Genomic DNA, 21876 nt, shown 5'->3' with positions numbered 1-21876 from the left:
GGAAAATCCTTGGTGAGGAGCTAAGGTAATGGATGTAGACTTTGGTTGAGAAAGTCGAACCACTATAAATCGCTGTGCAATTCTCTATCTTTCAATCTCTTTACTCCCTAAACACAAAACTGTTCTGACCCCTCTTTGCAAACCGTTCCGGTTGTCGATTCAAGCTTTCGAAAATCCTAACAATGTGGTGTTAAAAGAATAATTGTTTGCATGAACAACCCAACTATCTCAATGGTGAAAAGGACGATTGTTATTCCTAGAGGTCTTGAGTTTAAACACTAATTACGGTAGAATATTCAATTGTTCATTGTCAAATGTTTAATTATAAAAATAAAATGCGGCCATGTGCTCTCACTATTTGGTGGTGGTTGTTCCGTTTTCGATTCATTAAGGGGGCGTTTGGTTCGCGGAATCTTACATTACCAAGGGAAATGTTTTTTTTTCGAAATTATATTCTCACGTTTGGTTCACGGAATCTTACACTACCGGAAATATTCTTTTCCCAATAATAACATTTTTTGGTTAAAATGGTGAGAATGTCATTACCTCCAAATTCTTAGGTAATCTTACATTCCCACCACTTTGGACAAGAATACCCTTAGACTAATGAATTCTTTTTATAATGATCCTTCTAAATTCTTATTTTTTATACTTTACTCAAAATTATAAAAATAATAATAATATACAAAGAGTTTGATTTACTAAAATATTAATAATTTTGAGAATTTAAAATATTTATATTTTTAATATTCAATATTTTACTATTTATAATTTTATGGGATGAAAAAATAGTATTATTGTAAAAATGTAATTATTTAAAATAATATTTTACTACCATAATATTATTTTTATATTATATTATATTTTAGATAAATAAACATAATACTTATGAACATTGTTTAAAATATAAATTTAATATACTAATTATATTAATTATATATTAAATGTAATTTTCCTCAAAAGTTAGATAATATAACGATTAAAATATTTTTATGAATTTTCATTCAAACATTTATAAATTAATATTAAAGTTTAACTTTAAAAAATATATCACAAGGATAATTTGGTAAAATATGCATCCAAGTAATCTTATATTCCTCCAATCAAACACTGTAATCTTCCATTATTGCTAAACAAACCAAACAAAGTACTATAATATTCTCATAGTAATGTTACATTCCAGTAATGTTATTCTCAAAGGTAGTCTTGCATTTCGTGAACAAAACGCCCCTAAGAGATACTACCATATTCTATTCATAGTCGAGGACAAAACCCTCATAAAAGGGGAGAGTTTATGGAAAGGCAATTTAATTTAGGGTTAAGGAAATATACGATCGAAAATGTTATAAATAAACATAATATGTTTTGTTGGGTGTAACCTAAGTTATTAATTTTTTATTAATATTTTTTGGATACAAATCTTCTTCGTAACATTTTAGGTTGACAACAAAAAATGTTATTTTTCTCGTAATATTTTCGGTTGAACAAAAAATATTAAAAATTAACATTTTATGTTGCGCTTAACTGATAATGTTATGTTTATTATAAACATTTTCTTAGCCTTTAATTAGACTGTTGTACATCAGAACTATTCACTTAAAAAAATCTTCATCGAGTGCTATTACTTAAAATAGTGATGCACCCTCAAGCGAGTAGTTTTGCTATAGGACAACCTTAATATACGAATAAAGAAAAGTCTTATCAGAAATATTAATATTTTTTTAACATTTCAGATAAAACTCTATCTAAAATATTATTATTTTTTACCAGAAATTTTAATTTTGCTAATTAATTTTTGGTAAAGTCAATATTAACATTTTCAGTAAAAAAAATAATGTTTTAGGTAGTGCTTTACCGAAAATGTTAAACATTTTAGGTAGCGCCTAATATTAACTTTTTCAGTAAAAAAAAAATATTTTAAATAACGTTTTACCAAAAATATTAAAAAATATTAATATTTTCGATAACATCTTTATTTAATTATATATTAAAACTGTCACATTAGACATCCCTCAAGTATAACAACGGTGGCATAACAACGGTGGTTTAAAGTATCTCTATATTTTCAAGAGGTTCGAATTATCTTGTGTACTTTTCAGTATCGTGAACTTTTGTTATACCTTTTTACTCATCGATTATAAAATTATTTACTGAGAATCTTTTGAAGATTGTTAGAAAATTTTATAAGTAATCGTGCTGATCCTATCGGTAGATTTTGATAAATTATATATTATAATTTCATTGAAATTGTAATATAAATTTATATAAATTAAAATAGAAAATAACAATATACAATTTATCAAAATTTACATAAATTAAATAATTATAATTATTAAATATATAAAACAATAATGTTTTGAGTATTCATGCTTTGAAGTGAAAAGTTCGTAAAATGACGTACGAAAAATCAGATGGTAATTAATTTTTCAGAAAATGCAAAAGAAATTCAGTTGACCAGAAAAAATGAATTGCATTGACATATGTTTTCTACCAACCAAACACTGAAAAAATGAGATGAACAAAATGAGAAAAATCATTAAATGGACTATAACTCCCTCAACAAAGCACTTCTATGAACTAGTCGAGTTTTAAGAACAAAACTTCTTTACGCATTTAACTACACTTACTACAAGTACATCATGCACACATCCTTTCTTTGAAATTTCCGCACAGAACAGCAAAAACAAAAAAAGATAATTGCTTATGAAGAATTACCCGACGAAGAACTCATTATTTGGATCTGTCAAACGCAGACAGGAAGTTTATAGCAAAATGAGTCAATAACGTTATATATAAATCGAGATGAAGTTTTGACAACAAAAGGAAATACCTTATTCACAAGCAAGTTTACTTGTTCTCTGTACATTTCCTTCAAGTCTACAATGTCGGCTCTGAGTTACTCCAGCTGAAAAGTTTAAACCACTTGAATGTAAGAACATATAATATTCTCCTTTTCCTATGGGAAAACCAGAACGAGTCGGAAAAATTCGTTAACATCAGGATAGAAGGTATTCGAAATGGCTATTGCTTCTGAACATTCAGTTTTCATCCCGATACTATTTCAGCAAAGCTCATATTGTCTTCTGCTTAAGTGAAATAGTGATACCATTGATAAAATAACATTATATAAGCTTCATCACATCCTTGAAGTTAAATTTAACCATCTTGTCAAAAAAAATTAGTTAACCAGAAAAGTGGGAGAGTCCAAAATTAGAAAGACATGTACCTCTTCATCGCGTTCACCCATTAGCTCCAGCGCGGCAGTGCGTCTCCGCCTTAAAGCTTCTAGCTCTGCCCGGATTCCTGGCACCGTGGCGGCTTCTACCTTCAACTTTTCACACTGCAGTACATAAGGTTCAAGGAAGTGATTTGAGTAAGCACGATGATTTGACTCCCAAAAACATAACGACTTCTCTCTTACAAGTCCATTTGGAGGTGGCCGCCCCGGAAGAGCGAAGAGAAAGAACCAGAGAGCGGCTGCCAAGAATGCCGCTGGCAGAGACGGTGATGAAGAGGAAGACGAGTAAACCTTATGCCGCTACCACCTCTAGGGAACCTTTAAAAACGCCCTTGTTTCGAACTTTACCATTTACTTCGTGTTATTAGACATGGTTTGAGTTTTTTTTTCAAGACCTTTACTGTAGTGCATGTTGTTATCTGTTTTATTTGTTGTTGTCAATTTTTATTTTAATTGAGCAAAAAAAAGTAAGCACGCAGAGCAGATAACCTCGCTCCCACTTCACTGGGTAGCAAATCGAAAACTCACCTGTGCAGTCATTTTAACCAACTCCTCAGATAAAGAGTCACGGATGGATTCCATGGAAGCCTGAAGTAAACACCATATAAAGCTAGTTGATATAAGCTATTTAAACAGTAAAGATACGACCCACGACTTGAAATAAGGAAATATCCAGTACTAAGCACAGAGTTTATACTTGTAGTCAAGGACTCGATGGTTATATTTAAATTCAGGAGCTAAAACAACAATAATACATACCAAACGAGACATGTAGGAAGCAATTTCACCCTCCTTCTGACGAAGGGCTGATTCAAACGCATTGGGTGTCATGCTTTTCATGTAGAGTGGACTTAAAGTTGCCTCTCCAATATATCTCTTTTCGGATAAACCATCATATGAGTCCAAAGATGCTTGCAGAAAATAGCTTTCCTCCATACTTTCTAGGCTGCTAGCAGTAGAGAGTTTCCGGGACAAGCTTCCTGCTCCAAAGTTGCATAACATGTAAAGAGCAGCATAAGATCATCTAAATCATAATATGAAGCACCATACCGTTCTCCGAAGTGGAATTACGCCTTGCTATTGGAGCTTGCTCAGATACAGCCGTAGAATTAACATGCACCTTCTCTAAGTCTAACCGAGCAGCTTTCTCCTTTTCTACTTCCTGAGACAAATGAAAAGGTCCCTTCAGTAAATGGAACCATGAGGTCAGATCCAAATACTAACAGTTCAGGTAAAATGGTTCCTATGTTCGTATAGGTGTAAGAAACTCTCAAAAGAATGCCTCATCTAATTTCATCAGATAATTTGAGAGAATTTTCCAAATAGTAAGCTATACATGCAACTTCTATCGTCTGTAATCATGTGAAGAATACAAAATGGTCTTTTTCATCGTCAAAGGTAAAGAAAAAAGCATTTTCAAATGAAGATAGTTTTCTTTGAAGATACAGACACAAAAGGGGGAGATACTTGGTCAAACATGTGCAGAATGCAAAGTGATTAGTAGTAATTTTAACCTAACAACGAATCAAAAAGCACAACCAGCTGTAGACGTTCCCGGTGCACAAGAGCATCTTGTAACTCTTGCTTATTTTTCCGTCTTAGTTCCCTAATTTCTGCCTCAAGCTGGTTTGCCCGACCTTCTTGGGTATCGGCTTCCTCCTTTGCTGCATGGTATTCCTGCCTATTCTCTGCAGCTCTCTGCCTCTCTTTCTCAAGGGACCTGCTTATCTGTGTTTGTTCTTCTCTAAGACAAGAAATCTGAACCAAAGCAAAACAAAGGTTAAGCTGATATCTAGAAATGTTTCCACAAATAAAACATAAAATAGTCACAGATGAAATTACGTTAGTCTGTTTTAATAATTAAATTTTTAATTTTTTTAAAAATATACCTAAAATTGGTTTTTATTTCATTTTAATGTCCGTTGTATAGGTACTAAAATTTAACGTTAAGCTTTGAAAAAAACTGAAATTTTAGGTACTAAAATAGATCAAAATTGATAGTTTAGTTACTAAACGCATTAAATTTTTAACAACAAATACTAAAATGAAATGAAAACTAAACGTTGGACATTGTTTTGAAAAAAATTGAAAATTTAAGTAATAAAACATACAAAAACTTATAGTTTAGGTGTTAAATGTGTAGTTTACCCTAGATTCAAATAGTTCATTAACGTCAAATATTAAACCGAATAGTTATGACTTGGTATACTTATATAATTTCAATCCTCAAACGTTATAGTAAATTTTATCGATATGATATTAATTCAAATAATTTAATAAGTTTAATTTTATATATTAAAAAATTATAAATTTAATATTTTTTCTCTTAAACTGTTTATTCTTCTTCATAAGTATTATATTACTTTTGTTATATAATATAACAATTTAAGAATAATTTGTTGTTGCTTTTATGATTAAAATATATTTATCCATTGATATTTTGATTCGATGGATTCATTTATTTTGTGATAATATATATATATATATTATATTGATTTGATATAATTATTTGTATTTGTAATTTATATTCGTAAAATGATATTATGTTGAATTATGATAATAATTTATAAAAATTGAATTGAGTAAAATATTATATATATTATTATATAAAATTAAAATTTATGTATTATATTATCCTCTAACAAAGTTTATAAATAGTTTTGAGATTTATCCTTGTATATTATATATAACAGATTAAAGATCTTTTTAACAAAATCTAACAACTGCTCCAATGTAACTAACACATTTCTTCTCTCCTAAATACTCAAATTTTGGCTGCAAAATTCCTCCTATCTCTCTCTCCGATATCCATGTATGTAGAATAGCAGCTTTATTTATTGTTTGGTTGATGGGAAAATCAAGAAAGACGAAAGAAACGAGAAGAAAATCTTCAATCTCGTTGATTCGGCTTCGAAACACCAAAAAATCTAAACACGCACATGCTTCGAAACGAACAAATTTAATCGCCGAAAGCAACAGTTTCCTTTTCTTACATTTTTCCACCGATCAAGCTACGCATAGTATCTCTACTTTTGATTTTTCGAATTTAATTTATCGACTTACTTCACCTCTGTTTACATGGTGAATCCGAAAACCACAAAAAGCAAACGAAGCAATTCGAGATTAAGAATGGAGATTTCCCGCCAAAAAGGATCGAGTTAGTTGCAGTTCCATCTATTCCTTTTGTCCAGCCAAATGTGATAAAATCAGTTGAAAAGACGTCGGATTCAGTTAAGATTACAGTTACAGGGAGATCGTCAACATATTTCCCGCCAAAAAAAGAAGTTGACTAGGCAGCTTGTCTTCACAGAGTTCGGCCTATCTGCCGTCATCGCAACTTCACTGCCGTTTCCTGTGGAGAAGCTAAGCTCCGAAATGCAGTTGTCTCCTCGGTGTCCTTTTTCCTTAAAGTGGGTTTTGGTTTTTTTTATTTCCTTTTTTGAATTCTTCTTGCTTTTCCCTCTTTTTGTTTGATTGGAGTTCAAAAATTAGAAAAGGAAAAAGAAGAGAAATTTAAAATCAACTTTAGTTTCTGTTTGGTTGCTGAGAATATATCAGAGGGATAGATAAAGGAGAACAGAGATAAAGGTTCAAATTCACGATAGGCTTCTTCTTGCAATTTGATGTTTCTTAAAATCAAGGTTCTTTGACATTGTAAAATCTGATTCCAAATTTGTTTTTGTTTTTTCAAGCTCCAAGTCACCAGATTCTCCAATACCCTTGGTTAATGTTAAAGCAAACAATGGTACTCGGAAAAGTCCAAAACAATGCGGCTGCAAGCAGTCTAAATGCCTAAAATTGAGTAATATATACCTAAGTTTGAGTTGTCTTCATCATGCATTGGCTTCTTTCTTGCAAGGCTGCAAGTGCAATTCCAAAATATATAGAGCTCCATGTTAACAGTATTGTCTCTGATCTGTTCTACCAAGAATATACTAATATAACTGCAACTATTTTTCCATCTGTTTATCCTTCTCTTTTCCTCTGTATCCAAAGCATTGGTCTTGGCAAGTTTTTTATGATATTTGTTACTGCTTTACGATTTTTATTATTCCAAACGTATAACTCTGCTAGGATTTGGTTGATTAGATGCTACATTATGCCTTTTGTTTGGAATATAGAGTTGTACATTGCAATGCATTTTCTTTTCAAAGATTTAATCTCTCAAAATTCCCACGGACAAATCGATAGGTATTGCGATTGCTTTGCTTCCGGAGAGTATTGTAATGGGTGTATTTGCGCTGATTGTTGCAACAATGTGGAGAATGAGGATCTACGGAAGCAGCTTCTGAAATCATTTTAGAGCGCAATCCACATGCTTTCAAGCAGTCCATGTAGTCCTCAAGATGTTGTGGTATGTGACTAAATCTTTCAAATTTCATTGAAGTTTTCCCAGATGCTTTTTTGGGGGGTTGGTTTTGCTTGTCTATAAACTCATTGCAAGTTTGCATTTAAATTAATCTCTTTTACAAGTGGAGACGTTTGTTACCAGCTCCCATACAGAATGGTAGCGTGCAGCAATTGCTGATCAGTAGCTTTAGTTTATCTGCTGAGAATTTCTTGTCACTCTCCATAATTATCAATTGTCAGGTTCATCAGCTTGTTTCCACTTCTTTGGTACATAGAGTTTTTTTCATGTTTTATTTTAAGCAATCTAGTTCAAGACTTAATGAGAAATAATTATTGTATCATGTATAGGTGTTATCTCATAAATCTTGTATTGCGTGTGGACTTTATGTTAAGTTGGACCTCTTATTGTCAATTGATTTTAGGCTAGATGGTTATATCGTATCAAAGCCCAAGTTCTATTTTGTTTGCTTTGCATATTACTCATTCCTGGTATCCCTTCTGGGTTTGTCGCATGTTGGCTCTTGTTCCTCTGCCTAGCTTGTTGAACTCATATCGGTTAAATCTTAAATCACCTGTGGAGTGTGATCTTGTATTTAATTTAAACATCTCTAACTATTACTAATTGTTTTTAAGTTGGTAGCTTACCAATTATAAATTTATAATAACCCTACTTCAAAATAGGATGCAATAATAACGTTAGTTCATTGCCCCTTAATTGAGTGGTTGAGAATAGTGAAATTTGATCAAGTCATCTGTACATTTCTGTATCTCTTTTGTTCGGCATGAGGGCTTTCAGGTTTAGTTCAGATCATACATGTACAACTGATTTAAAAATGCAAATGATTTTCAGGTTATGTTCAGCTTTTATTATCTCTTGAAGTTATCTTTCTTGCTATTTTTACTTCATTGTCGACTACAAATGATTTGCAAGTAGGGTGATAAAATGGATGCTCCACAAGTGGGGAGACACGAGAGGGGATGCCACTGCAAGAAATCTGAATGCCTCGAGGTACTGTGAGTGTTTCCAAGCTAACGTCTTCTGCCCCCAGAACTGTAATTGTGTGGATTGCGAGAATTCTGAGGTTTGCAAGGAGTTGATACTGCTTCTTGCGAGGAAGACAGTAAGACCATAATCTGTAGAAACTCCGAGGGCAGTGAGGGGAGGATTGCTATTTCTCCAATGGATAATACCAACATAAAATTTTACAAGAGCTTTAAAGGATCTGAAGGGATCATGACAATCACCAGTGAGGATTGTACCGATTCAAAAATCTACATTCAGAGGGTTATTACTTCTGCAACATCAGATGCATCCGGTTTATCAGGCCAGCGCATGTCCCAGGAATCCAGGAAGAGGAAACTTCAGGAGCCTCATCCAAATGAGAAAAGTTCACCAAGTCAAAGCTTCTCTGATATACAAAAGGTATATATATATATTATTTGAAACGTTCCATTATTGTATTCACTTCCTGCTGTTGGGGCAATACCAAACTGCTATTTACAAGATTCCTTCACTTGAAACGTGCAGAGGCTAACTTTCTATTTGACTATGTCACAGAGTTCTTTCTTATTCGTTTGGCAGGTGATCAATCAAAGCTCTCGTCCCTCCTCTACCTTGTCAGATCATATCATTAATTCTGCTATGGTGGGATCTTTTAGGGATCCATACAGGTATATATTATCCTGAGCGATTATTTATTTACTCAACGAATGTTTTGTATTCAGTTTTTAGAAAGAAAGAAAAACAAACTAACAGCTGAAACCTGATTATGGTGCAAGATTGAAGATAGCTAATGTTTATCATCTACTTGAGACTAGAAAAGTCTGCTTAGGATTGACAATTTTAGCAGAAGTCGCAGCGTTAGCTCAGGCTGCCAATCTTTTTGCTGGTATACTGCGGCTACGGCCAAAAACATTATATTCTAACTGTGGTTTGCCTGTCCACTTACCTCTGGTTTTCGATATACTATTTCAATTATTATTATTATTATTATTGTGTATACTGATGTTGAGACTTGAGAACATATTGCAGATATATATATACGACAAATTCACATAAACTGTGTTCTTAAAATGCTCTGAACCAGAGGTGAAAGATGCAGAAGACAACAAGAATGGCGATATTCTTGAAGCCAAGGAGGATGACTACCGTGTGGGACCAGCTGAAGTTCAGAGAAGGGCTACTGATGACCTTAATATTGGTTTCGCTGCCACCGATGTGCAAGAAGGACGGGCTTTACCCCCGGGAATACTCAGATTAATCTGTAATGAAAAACTTGAACGGTTCATGGAACATACTTCAGGAGACCAGATTCTGAACCATAATCTCAAGAATGCCTGTGCGGAGCAGGAAAGGTCTGTTTTGTCAAGTTTCCTTGACTTTCTTGAGAAACTCATCATTTCACAAAACATGAAAGATTCTCATGCCTCGCCTCATCTATCAATCTAATAGATACCAAAAATTATGTGAGCATGTAATCATATCTTGAACTGAACAAATACATTCTCTGAAAATGACTGTCTGTGAAGCATGCTTGCACGCATTTGAAAGTACTGCTACACCATTTTACTCTCATTTGGAAGAGTTGTGGAAACACGGATAATCGAACTGCCAAGGAAATAACATGAGGATAGATTAGAAGATAATTATGACATTAGAACAGTAACAAAACTAATCTCACAACAAAACGATATGGACTTATCTTCTCCATCCTGTCAAAATAGAAAATATAAGGCGAATGCATACATCTTTTTTAGTTATTGTGCTTATAAAACTAACATTTTTTGGCCTAAATCTTTTGATTTCACTGGTAGATGATGCTCTTATGTTCCCCTTTTGTTATCTTCTTCGTGCTTCCTGAATAAAAATAAGTTCTCATCAGGCTGGTGAAGCTAGAGCAGTCCCTCCCGATGCAGAAGACAGGAACTGAAGTTTTAGCTTTACATGATGCTGAGCCTGTGGTAGCAGTGATCATCCTCATGGCATAGAAAAACGTTGGCACATTCATCAGTGCTAGCGGTAATGGCAGTCTCGATGAAGGGTAAACTGTAAGACTGCTAAATAAGTTGAGACTTGAAACCATAACATTAACATTTCTCCAACTTTGCATCCTATTTTATGACTGAAGTTCAAGTCTGAAGATGGCGGTGTCTCAGATTTTTCTTAGAATTCTAAAAATGATGAACCAAATAAATCTTAACCACCAAAATTCAATTTAAACTGTCATTTGTTAGAATGCAAGTCCCATAACTTTGACAGATATATACTTCAATTGCTACTATGACTAAGAATACTGAAAACTGGAAAGGCTCAACTTTCAGGTAATTTATAATTGGGTTGTGATTTGAAGTTAATAGGCATCATAGTTCACAGTAATACAAAAAAAAGCTGCCATATTTGAACACCACTGCAATAAACCACATTCGAATTGCAGGGTCAATCCTTAATTACATCGTTAGCACCAGAATTCACAGTCCAAATACTTGTGAAATTGTCTTGTTGATGATTTGGTACAATTCCTCCCTGCAAAACCAGGTGGTTAAGAGTTAGGTCGTTAGGCTTTCACAAATTACCCATGGTGGTGCTCTCTTCTTCAAGGTAGAAAAAGATTGTATCTAGTGTACAAGTAACAACTTTGAGTTTCACCGTCAAGCAATCTCTAAAGTCGAGGAATTCTACTCACCGATCTGGTTTGAACAAGAGATACCGGTAAACAAACCACTGAAAAGGGAAAACATGAGTTAGTAAATGAAGCCTCCGCAGAGATGGGGAAACATAAATATGTACCAGCGACATGTTAAGCATGGTTGAAAGCTAGTGCTTGGGAACTTACTGCAGAAAACAGAATTCCAATAATTTCAAGCACAACTGGGATAATTGGCAACTTGTCAACAGCCTGTACATATCAAAGGAAGAGGCTTGAAGTTATGTTTGAACTCAAAGTAATTATTCTAATAGTTAAAACTGACAAATATGGTTTGTGACTCCAAAGCGATAGATTACCGAAATCACATTTGTTGATGTCCACAGGGCCACAATAGCTGCAAATCCCAGACCAATGAGACCTACCTTATCTTCATCAGATTTATCCCACTGTTCCAAGAAAAATAAAGCAAAATCAGGAAAAGGGGGGGGGGGGGGGAGAAATTATGTTTCCATGAATACCGTGCGCCACCTAAGGCAAGAATTGAAGATGAAGAGTTTCTCTTGCTTTACGGAAATTCAGGCATAGAAAATCTGTTATTTCTTGAACAAAGTACTTACTATGTTCCGAGCACATAAGGTGCGGAATCATGATAATGATATGCAAGTGTCTGCGTGTGAGAGAAACTTACAACATTTTGCACAGACTTGACGATACTAAGCGCAGTTGAAGACTCTGAGCTATAACCGGAAGCCTTCACAACAACAGCATAGTTTTGCCTCCCTGCAATGCAAGGAAATCAGGCAAGCCAGAACATTGCAACTAATATAAAACCTAATTGCCAAACATTTTCAGTTCTGAATCAAGTTTCCCCTCAACATCAGAGAAAACTAAAAACAATAACTCTATAATCCCCCCCCACGAATAAGTCTTAAGAACCTAATTTCAGTTTCAAGTAATTGTTCTGCACCTACAACGCAACTGCCAAATGATTAACAGAGTTGAATCCCCATCCCTGGAGTCGCAGCATGAATGATAATCGACTGACACCAACAGAACCGAAGACCATTAACTAAGAATTTATGCCTTGCCCTAAGTTAAATTTTCTCAACACCAATGATTTTCATGATAATTGTTCATTTCCACGTATATATATATATATATATATATATATATATATATATATACACACAATATTACCATTGTTTTAGCAGAAGTTCCACATTAATTTCCCCAAAACCTCATTTTTAACCTCGAACTGTCGAACATCCAGAGATTGATATTTATGGCTACGTTTATATGCAACTAAGAGCATCATCTATCTCATAAAAATCTATAACTAACATTTAAAAGGGTAAAAAAACAATGAAAATAGAGGCTCAAACTCAACCAAAAACCACCCAAGTGAAAATTTAGCCATAACATTTAAATTTACAGTAAAATCTAAAAGAAAGACAGTTGGTTTAGGACAAATCCAGTGAATAACACACCTCCGGCATAAGAAATTAGGGGTTTCTGAGAACTCCTGTAAAGGGTCTTTCTATTCTGTAAAAGCAATGGCGGAAGCAGACTGGCCGTAAGGGAAGCCATGAATTTACCTGATAAAATGGGGGAAAATGATAAAAAAAAAATTAAACTCCGAAAAATCCAAATGATTTATCATGAAAAATAACAAAGAGAAACAGAGTTCAAGGTTTCTACCTCAGTTGCAGCTAAATGAGAATCAGAGAACGAAAGGCTTTTTTAAAAAATAAATAAAAAAATTTCTGTGGTCAGGAAGCGAAAAACAAATTTGATAAACTACACCATTACTCAGTAATCTATTATTCCTTTCTATTTTAACAATCGAACTAATATTTTTAACAAAAATATCACTATTGCTGATTAGTAATTTAGTATGATGTACGGCTCATATTCTTTCCTGTTCCTCTGGGACGTTTCTTTTATTTTATTGTTAACGGTTCTGATGAGTTGCCCAATTGCCCTCACGTTTATGCTTGGCTAATTCACATTTTGGCCCTCAAACTATGCTTTCTTCTCACTTTAGTATTTATGTTTAGGCTTAATGATATATAAGGCCCTCAAACTTTTCCGAAAATGTAACCCTTTGTCAAATAGTTTCCCTCTTTGACTGTTACGATTCTGATATGCCAGTTCATGTTACTAACATAGCAATCAACAATGTTGTCGTGGTGGTTCATTGTGGCTAATGACATGGTTGATGGGCTAAATTGGTTTTTTTATAGAGTAAAATTGATTTTTTTTAAGTTTAAGGGTTTATTTGACTTTGAAAAAATAAAATAAAATTCTAAATTCTAAATATATAGAGAAATTTTTTTGTGGGTTTAACTAAGTTCAGTGCATGTATAAATATGCATCAGAGATGTTGAACGTAATTTTACGGTGAGTAAATACTAAAGTTGAGAATGAGTCCCAAAAGAAACATGATTACGATGATGTAACTAGCTATAGGTCACTTTGTTGTTTATGTTGGAGAAAACAAAAGAAGATACATAATTTTCATATCATGGTTGGCTCATCCCAAAACTTGCTTCAGAGAATTGAAGAGAAGTTCGATTTCCGAAGGCGGCTTTTTGCTCACAATAGCCTTTCAAATCCTAACAAACAACTCCTCATCTGCCAAACTAATTATGTAATCTGTTGAATCTGTAAACACAATAGTATCTTGCACATTACGAAACATTAAGACCAGCTTACTAATAGAGTATAATTAAGATAGGCTTATGGTATATAGCTAGATTGTAAATCGATTGAGTTTATTAGGCTTAACTGAATTTGTTAGACTTTCGGTTATGGGTTGACCCTTGTATCTGGGCTTTATATAGTTCTCTCTTGTAGGTTTGGGCTCACGTCTTTTTCATTTAAATGAAAATAATTTGCATTTTCTTTATTCTTCTTTTACTCTTCTGTTGTTAGTTTGGCAAAGATAGAAGATATCGTCGTCTTCTATCTTCTCTTAGCTTCACTGGAGTTAAGTTTTCTAGAATAGTATCAAAGCCTTTTCTGCTCGTCGCCTGTGATGTTCTGGAAATTTCTTTCTTGATCGAGAAAAATCATCGGATTGTATAAGTTTTCTTGTGCTTTGTGTTTGTTTCTTCGCTATGTTTTACTCTTCCTTTGTGTTATGTGTAGTTTCGTATTGATGTGTTACTTCCGTTAAGTGCGCTTCTTTCTTTCAATTTGTTTTATCTTCCTGTTTTTGTGAGTAAAGTGTGTTTCTCTCGAAGATCTGTTGCGTTTCCTTCCACACGTAAGACAGTTAGCTGTAAGTGGCTTTTCAAGGTCAAGCATAAATCGGATAGGTCTATAAATTAATTTAAACCTAGGTTGGTTGCCAAAGGTTACTCGTAGATTGCTGACAGTGATTTTCGAGAAATGTTCAGTCATGTTGTGCAAGCTGCCACAATTAGGACAGTGTTGGTCGTGTATGTTCTTCAGGGATTGACTATCATGCATATTGATATCTGTAAGGTATGGCTCATAAATATACCGGTAAAGAGGACAGGGGATGGAGCGGAGTGAGCAAAGCGAACATCAACTGTCCTTACAAAGAAAGTCTTGTAGAGGGGGTTACGATTATGTGGGTTGAGGGTGCGGGGGGTACGCCCCCGCGGTACAGTACAGGGTTAATTTTGTAATTATGTACCAGGGTTTTCTATTATAAATAGAGATGTAACCTAAACCTATGAGAATTGAATAAAATTTTCTAGCGCCGCCTAGGCACCGAGGATGTAAGCACATTGCCGAACCTCGTTAAAATTCTTGTGTTCGTTCGTTTACTTTGCCCGATTTATCAACAATTGGTATCTGATGTCAGGAGCAAAATTCGAAGTCGCGAAATTCGATGGTCTGGGTAACTTCGGATTATGGCAAACGAGGGTGAAGGATCTGTTGGCGCAGCAGGGGATCCTGAAGGCTTTGCGACCTACAAAGCCGGCGTCGATGGAGGAGGAAGGTTGGGAAGAATTGCAACAACAAGCGGCAGGAACCATACGATTATGCTTGGCGGACGAGGTTATGTATCACGTCATGCATCTATCGTCTCCAGAAGAAATTTGGAGAAAGTTGGAAAGTCAGTTTATGTCCAAATCCTTAACGACAAAACTGTATCTAAAGCAACGGTTGTATGGGCTGAAGATGTAGGACGATCATGATTTGGCGCAACACGTGAATGTCTTCATTCAAATCGTTTCTGATTTGGCTCGGCTTGATGTAAAAATTGAGGATGAAGACAAAGCGATGATTTTGTTGTATTCGTTGCCTCCCTCTTACGAACACATGGTGACTACTCTTACATATGGGAAAGAGACTATCAACGTTGAGGAGATTACTGCAGCCTTGTTGGCTCACAGCCAGCGGAAGCAGAATGCAGGGGAAAACTCTCAAGCCGATAGCTTATATGTCAAGGGTAATCGAGACCGTGGATGGAAGCCAGAGAAGGCAGGGTCTGGCAAGCGGAATTCCAGATCCAAATCTAGGGATAAGAAGACAATTCACTGTTACAAGTGCAAGGAGACGGGACATATGAAGCGAGACTATCCGAAGTTGAAAAAGCAGACTGATGAGAAGCGTGATGTTTCATCCAAGTCTGTGAACGTGGTCGAGGATGACAATTCTGATTGCAGTGAGGGTGATATGCTTTCTATTTCAACGACTCAATTGACGGATGCGTGGATTCTTGATTCTGGATGTTCTTATCACATCACACCAAATAGGGAATGGTTTTCGACATACAGGTCGGTTAATTCTGGTTCTGTTTATTTGGGTGATGATCGATGTTGCAATATTGTTGGTATTGGTGATGTCACAATTAAGATGTATGATGGCTCTGTTCGGACGTTGAGTGGTGTTCGACATATCCCAGATTTGAAGAAGAATTTGATTTTTTTGGGCACTTTGCACAAGAATGGTTTTATCCCTAAGGCTGATGAGGATAGGGAAACCATTCGGATTGTTAAAGGTGCTTTGACTGTGATTAAAGGAAAGATGACTACAGAAAATATTTATAGATTGTTAGGGAGTACCGTTGCATGTGGAGTTCATTCTGTTGAGTCATGTGATGATACTACAAAACTGTGGCATATGCGTCTTGCTCATCTTAGTGAACGTGGTATGACAGAATTACACAAAAGAAATCTGTTGCATGGTGTCAAAAGCTGTAAGCTCGATTTTTGCAAGTATTGTGTTCTTGGTAAACAGACTAAAGTCCGTTTCAAGACTGCGAGGCACACAACTCAAGGGATTCTTGATTATGTGCATTCTGATGTATGGGGGCCTTCCACGACATCGTCTTTGGGTGGATCTAGGTATTATGTTACTTTTATTGATGATTTTTCACGGAAAGTTTGGGTGTATTTTTTGAAACAGAAATCTGAAGTTTTTGAGAAGTTCAAGCTGTGGAAAGCTGAGGTAGAAAACCAAACAGGACGAAAAATCAAGTGTTTGCGGTCTGACAATAGTACGGAGTACACAGATTCACAGTTCTTACACTTCTGTAAGGAGCACAGGATTAAGAGACATTTTACAGTGCGCAAGACACCACAACAGAATGGTGTTGCGGAACGGATGAACAGGTCGTTGAATGAAAGAGTCAGATGTTTGTGATTGAATGCGGGGCTTCCCAAACACTTCTGGGCCGAGGCTATTAACATGGCGTGTTATCTTATCAACAGATCGCCAAGGGCATCATTGGCTGGGAAAGTTGCAGAAGAGGTATGGACTGGTCATGATGTTAGTTTTGATAACTTACGGATTTTTGGTTGTCCTGCTTATGTGCATGTACCTGCTGGTGGATCTAGGTATTATGTTACTTTTATTGATGAATTTTCACAGAAAGTTTGGGTGTATTTTTTGAAACAGAAATCTGAAGTTTTTGAGAAGTTCAAGCTGTGGAAAGCTGAGGTAGAAAACCAAACAGGACGAAAAATCAAGTGTTTGCGGTCTGACAATGGTACGGAGTACACAGATTCACAGTTCTTACACTTCTGTAAGGAGCACAGGATTAAGAGACATTTTACAGTGCGCAAGACACCACAACAGAATGGTGTTGCGGAACGGATGAACAGGTCGTTGAATGAAAGAGTCAGATGTTTGCGATTGAATGTGGGGCTTCCCAAACACTTCTGGGTCGAGGCTATTAACATGGCGTGTTATCTTATCAACAGATCGCCAATGGCATCATTGGCTGGGAAAGTTGCAGAAGAGGTATGGACTGGTCATGATGTTAGTTTTGATAACTTACGGATTTTTGGTTGTCCTGCTTATATGCATGTACCTGCTGATGAGAGATCCAAACTTGATGCAAAATTGAAGGAGTGCATTTTTCTGGGTTACAAGAAAGGTGTCAAAGGATTCAAGTTCTGGGATCCAGTTGCAAAGAAAATTATGATCAGTAGAGATGTTGTTTTTGATGAACAATCCATGTTACAACAGAAGAAAGACACGACAGTGGTGGATTTCGAGCAGTTTCCAGTTGAGAAACCAGAAACTTCTCAACCGACTTCTGGTGGTTCCACTACGGATGATTTGCAGGATTATAGTCTCGCCAGAGATAGGGTGAGATGGACGAATATAAAGCCTCTGAGTAGATTGGGTTTTGAAGACTTGGTCTCTTTTGCACTTATTGTTAGCAGTGATGATCCGGTTAATTTTCATGATGCTGTTACTAGTCAGGAAAACGATAAGTGGATGGCAGCCATGGTTGAGGAGATGGAGTCTTTGAATCACAATCGTACATGGGAGTTGGTTCGCTTTCCTGAGGGTAAAAAACCGATTGGTTGCAAATGGGTGTATAAGAAGAAACTAGCAGTAACAGAAAAAGAGGAGGAGAAGTTCAAGTTCAAGGCTCGTTTGGTAGCAAAGGGTTTTTCACAGCAGAAAGGAGTTGATTATGATGATTTTTTTCTCCTGTGGTCAGGCACACTTCAATCCGAGCAGTACTTGCATTGGTGGCCAGTTGGGATTTGCATTTAGAGCAGATGGATGTTAAAACTGCTTTTTTGCATGGTGATTTAGAGGAGCAGATCTACATGCGGTAACCTGAAGGTTTCACTCAACCTGGAAATGAGCATTTAGTTTGCAGATTGAAGAAATCTTTGTACGAGTTGAAACAGTCTCCGAGATAGTGGTATAAACGGTTTGACTCCTATATGATCAAGATTGGCTACAACCGATGTGAGTATGATTGTTGTATCTATGTTAAGAGCCTTGATGATGGTTCTTTTATTTTTCTATTACTGTATGTTGATGATATGTTGATTGCTGCGAAGAACATGGATGATGTTATCGGTTTGAAAACTTTATTGAGTCAGGAATTTGATATGAAAGATTTAGGTGCTGCAAAGAAAATTCTTGGAATGGAAATTTACAAGGAAAAAGACTTAAGGAGACTGTGGCTATCTCAACGGGGTTATGTTGAAAAAAAATGCTAGAAAGGTTTGCGATGAGCAGCGCAAAACCAGTTAGCACTCCATTGGCGAACCACTTTAAGCTCTCATCAAAACAGTGCCCTAAAACAGATAAGGAAGCTGAAGATATGGCAAAGGTTCCGTATTCTAATGCTGTTGGCTGCTTGATGTATGCAATGGTATGTACTCGTCCTGATTTAGCTCATGCTGTTAGTCAAGTTTGTAAGTATATGTCTAAACCTGGTAAGCAACATTGGGAAGCAGTCAAGTGGATCTTTCGATACTTAAAGGGTACTGTAGGACATGGAATTGTTTTTGGTAGTTAACGAGATAATTCTTTGGTTGTAGGATATATGGATTCAGACTATGCAGGTGACTTGGATAATAGAAGATCTACGACATGGTATGTTTTTACTCTTGGTGGAGGACCTATTTGTTGGAAGTCTACTGTTCAATCTGTAGTGGCACTATCTACAACTGAAGCTGAGTACATGGCAGCGGCTGAAGCTGCAAAAGAAGCTTTATGGCTCACTGGTTTAGTGAAGGAGTTGGGTGTTCAACAAGGTGGAGTTCAGCTGCTTTGCGAAAATCAAAGTGCTATTCACTTAGCTAAGAATCAGGTATATCGTGCTAGAACTAAGCACATTGATGTACGTTTTCACAAGATCAGAGAGTTGGTTGCATCTAAAGAGATTTTGTTTCAGAAGGTACACACTGATGAGAATGCCGCTGATATGTTCACCAAGCCAGTTACAACAGACAAGTTCAAGCATTGCTTGGACTTGTTGAATGTTTCAAGTTGTTAAAGAACTAAGGTAACCCAACCCACATTGAATGTTTCATAAGGGGCAGGATATTCGCCAAGGTGGAGATTTGTAAGGTATGGCTCATAAATATACCGGTAAAGAGGACAGGGGATGAAGCAGAGTGAGCGAAGCGAACATCAACTGTCCTTACAAAGAAAGTCTTGTAGAGGGGGTTACGATTATGTAGGTTGGGGGTGCGGGGGATGCGCCCCCGCGGTACGGTACAGGGTTAATTTTATAATTATGTACCAGGGTTTTCTATTATAAATAGAGATGTAACCTAATCCTATGAGAATTGAATAAAATTTTCTAGCGCCGCCTAGGCACCGAGGACGTAAGCACATTGCCGAACCTTGTTAAAATTCTTGTGTTCTTTCGTTTACTTTGCCTGATTTATCAACAATATCAACACCACCTTTTTGAATGACGAACTCTCTAAAGAGATTTATATGTCACAGCCGCCGGGGTTTGAACAATATAGTCTGAATGGTGAGAAGTTGATGTGTCGCTTGAGGAAAGCAATTTATGGTCTTCGACAGGCACCGCGAGCCTGGTATCAAACTCTTACTGCTTCTCTCACAAACAAGCTGGGGTTCACCTCATCGAAGGTTGATGCTTTATTATTCATCAGAAATACTCAACAGTTCAATCTGTTGTTGATGGTGTATGTGGACGACATCATCATCACTAGTAATGATGCTGCTAAAGTTGATCAGGTGATGTAACGTATCAATGAATATTTTTATTGAAAGATATGTGACAAGTGAAGTTTTCCTTGGCATGGAAATCCAACAACATTGTAGAGGTTTAATGATTAGTCAGCATCGATACATTGTTGAACTCTTGGCCAGAGTTAATATGTCTTGTTCCGATCCCACTCCAACTCCTATGGTAGTAATTCCCAAGCTGAAGACTCATGATGGATTAACTTTTGACGATATTCATCTGTATCAAAGCATTGTGGTGGGCTTACAGTATGTGACTTTGACTAGGCCAAAAAATTGTCTCTGTCATTAACAAAGTCAGTCAGTTTATGAACAGTCATTGTGTGATGCATTGGTAGGCAGTCAAACGTATACTTAGGTATTTATGTGGTATTTTGGAGCATGGATTGTTTTACCAACTTGCTGATTCCCCTAATATTGTGTGTTTTTTTGATGGTGATTGGGCAACATATGTGGAAGATCATCGTTCAACTAATGGTTATTGTGTTTACCTTGGTGGTAACCCTGTGTCTTGGTGCTAAAAAAACAAAGTGTGGTCTCCAGATCCACCTCAGAGGCTGAATATCGTAGCTGAGCAAATTTAGTTTCTGAATTAGTATGGATTCAACATTTGTTTACTGAAATTGGTTTTTCTTTGCCACGTACACTAGTTGTCTAGTGTGATAATGATTCTACTATTTCCATGTCTTCGATTCCTACTCATCATGCTCGTGTTAATCATGTCGAGTTGGACATTTATTTTGTCCGTGAGAAGATTCTTACAGGTAAGCTTCGTGTAAATTTTGGACTGTCTGCAGATCAGACTTTTAGCATACTTACTAAGCCTATTCCCCCTGCTCAATTTAGTCAGATGCGTTCTCAACTTGAGATTGTCTTTTTACTCGAAGTTCTGGAGAAGTAAGGAAACCAAGAAAATAAAGAGTATATATAGTTGGATTGTAAATCGTTTGAGTTTGTTAGGCTTAACTGAATTTGTTAGACTTTCGATTATGGGCTGACCCTTGTATCTGGGCTTTATATAGTCCTCTCTCATAGGTTTGGGCTTATGGATTGTAAATTGGTAATGAGTTTGTCAGTCTATTTGGTGAATGTAGAAGATATCTTCGTCTTCTATCTTCTCTTAGCTTCACCGGAGCTCCAATCACAGGAGTTGCGTTTTCTAGCACTTACAATGTGTCGTAACCGTCTTTCGGTTGGGCCCCGGAATTGGGTTTCGACTTGAAAAATGTGGATTGGGAGTCGCCACCGATCATTTATTTAAAACAAATGGGTTGATCGTATACCCTATTTCTTACCTGATCTGCATCTTTCCAAATATGTGTCGGGTTCAGGAGTCGGTTACGGTCAAGGAAGGATTAACACCCTTGAACCGCCCTTTCGGTACTACGTAATTTCCAGTTGTCTTTTATTAAGAAAATTACAAGTTAAATTAAAAGGTAAAATTTGATCCGAATTACTTACCCTTAATGAGTTTACGGAAATACCCTTAAAAAATTAAAATAAGATGTTAAAAGAAAATAATAATAATAAAAGAAAGTAACAAAACTAAAGAGTAAACCAAGGAAATAAATGAAACCAATAATAATAAACATAAAATAATTGGATGAAACAAATATTTTAAAAAAATTAAATTGAATAAAATAAAATAAATGAAGAAAAAAATATATATACAAAAAAGAATAAAAA

General features: G+C 35.8%; 2 protein-coding genes, 1 long non-coding RNA gene and 1 pseudogene across 3 annotated transcripts; 1 reads left to right on the top strand and 3 right to left on the bottom strand.

Annotated features, from left to right (window-relative positions):
- Positions 1–2615: 2615 nt before the first annotated feature.
- LOC120185552 lies at positions 2616–3340 on the bottom strand. Its single transcript, XR_005522135.1, has 3 exons — positions 3227–3340; positions 2831–2905; positions 2616–2740 (listed from the first exon to the last, which is right to left on the bottom strand). It is a non-coding gene; the product is annotated as an uncharacterized LOC120185552 (long non-coding RNA).
- A 77-nt stretch (positions 3341–3417) lies between these two features.
- On the bottom strand, positions 3418–4357 carry LOC120185849 (golgin candidate 5-like). The gene is made up of 3 exons (XM_039189952.1): positions 3998–4357; positions 3767–3826; positions 3418–3492 (listed from the first exon to the last, which is right to left on the bottom strand). Exons 1-3 carry the CDS (start codon positions 4238–4240, stop codon positions 3418–3420), a joined length of 378 nt encoding a protein of 125 aa, XP_039045883.1. The 5' UTR covers positions 4241–4357.
- Positions 4358–6048: 1691 nt separating this feature from the next.
- Positions 6049–10449, top strand: LOC120185848 (annotated as a pseudogene).
- Positions 10450–10893: 444 nt separating this feature from the next.
- On the bottom strand, positions 10894–12996 carry LOC120185631 (protein CURVATURE THYLAKOID 1C, chloroplastic-like). The gene is made up of 7 exons (XM_039189800.1): positions 12934–12996; positions 12723–12830; positions 11924–12015; positions 11592–11681; positions 11422–11484; positions 11272–11309; positions 10894–11111 (listed from the first exon to the last, which is right to left on the bottom strand). The coding sequence occupies exons 2-7, from the start codon at positions 12820–12822 to the stop codon at positions 11057–11059; spliced, it is 438 nt and encodes a 145-aa protein (XP_039045731.1). The 5' UTR covers positions 12823–12830; positions 12934–12996; the 3' UTR covers positions 10894–11056.
- Positions 12997–21876: the final 8880 nt, after the last annotated feature.

The sequence above is a fragment of the Hibiscus syriacus genome, unplaced genomic scaffold (assembly GCF_006381635.1).
Source record: "Hibiscus syriacus cultivar Baekdansim isolate YM2019G1 unplaced genomic scaffold, ASM638163v2 tig00113124_pilon, whole genome shotgun sequence".
Lineage (NCBI taxonomy): Eukaryota > Viridiplantae > Streptophyta > Magnoliopsida > Malvales > Malvaceae > Hibiscus > Hibiscus syriacus.
Note: the sequence above shows the minus strand (reverse complement) of the source record. Positions and strands in the feature narration are given on the sequence as shown.

Bases quoted from the DNA above. Each gene is read 5' to 3' on its own strand.
- LOC120185849 (XM_039189952.1), bottom strand. From the start codon at position 4,240: ATGTTATGCAACTTTGGAGCAGGAAGCTTGTCCCGGAAACTCTCTACT. The intron at 3,827-3,997 runs GTATGTATTATT...TGTTTACTTCAG, and splicing joins CTTCCTACATGTCTCGTTTG to GCTTCCATGGAATCCATCCG. The intron at 3,493-3,766 runs GTGAGTTTTCGA...CGTCTCTGCCAG, and splicing joins TGGTTAAAATGACTGCACAG to CGGCATTCTTGGCAGCCGCT.
- LOC120185631 (XM_039189800.1), bottom strand. From the start codon at position 12,822: ATGGCTTCCCTTACGGCCAGTCTGCTTCCGCCATTGCTTTTACAGAAT. The intron at 11,682-11,923 runs GTAAGTTTCTCT...TTCTTGGAACAG, and splicing joins TCAAGTCTGTGCAAAATGTT to TGGGATAAATCTGATGAAGA. The intron at 11,310-11,421 runs GTAAGTTCCCAA...TTCCCTTTTCAG, and splicing joins TTGGAATTCTGTTTTCTGCA to TGGTTTGTTTACCGGTATCT.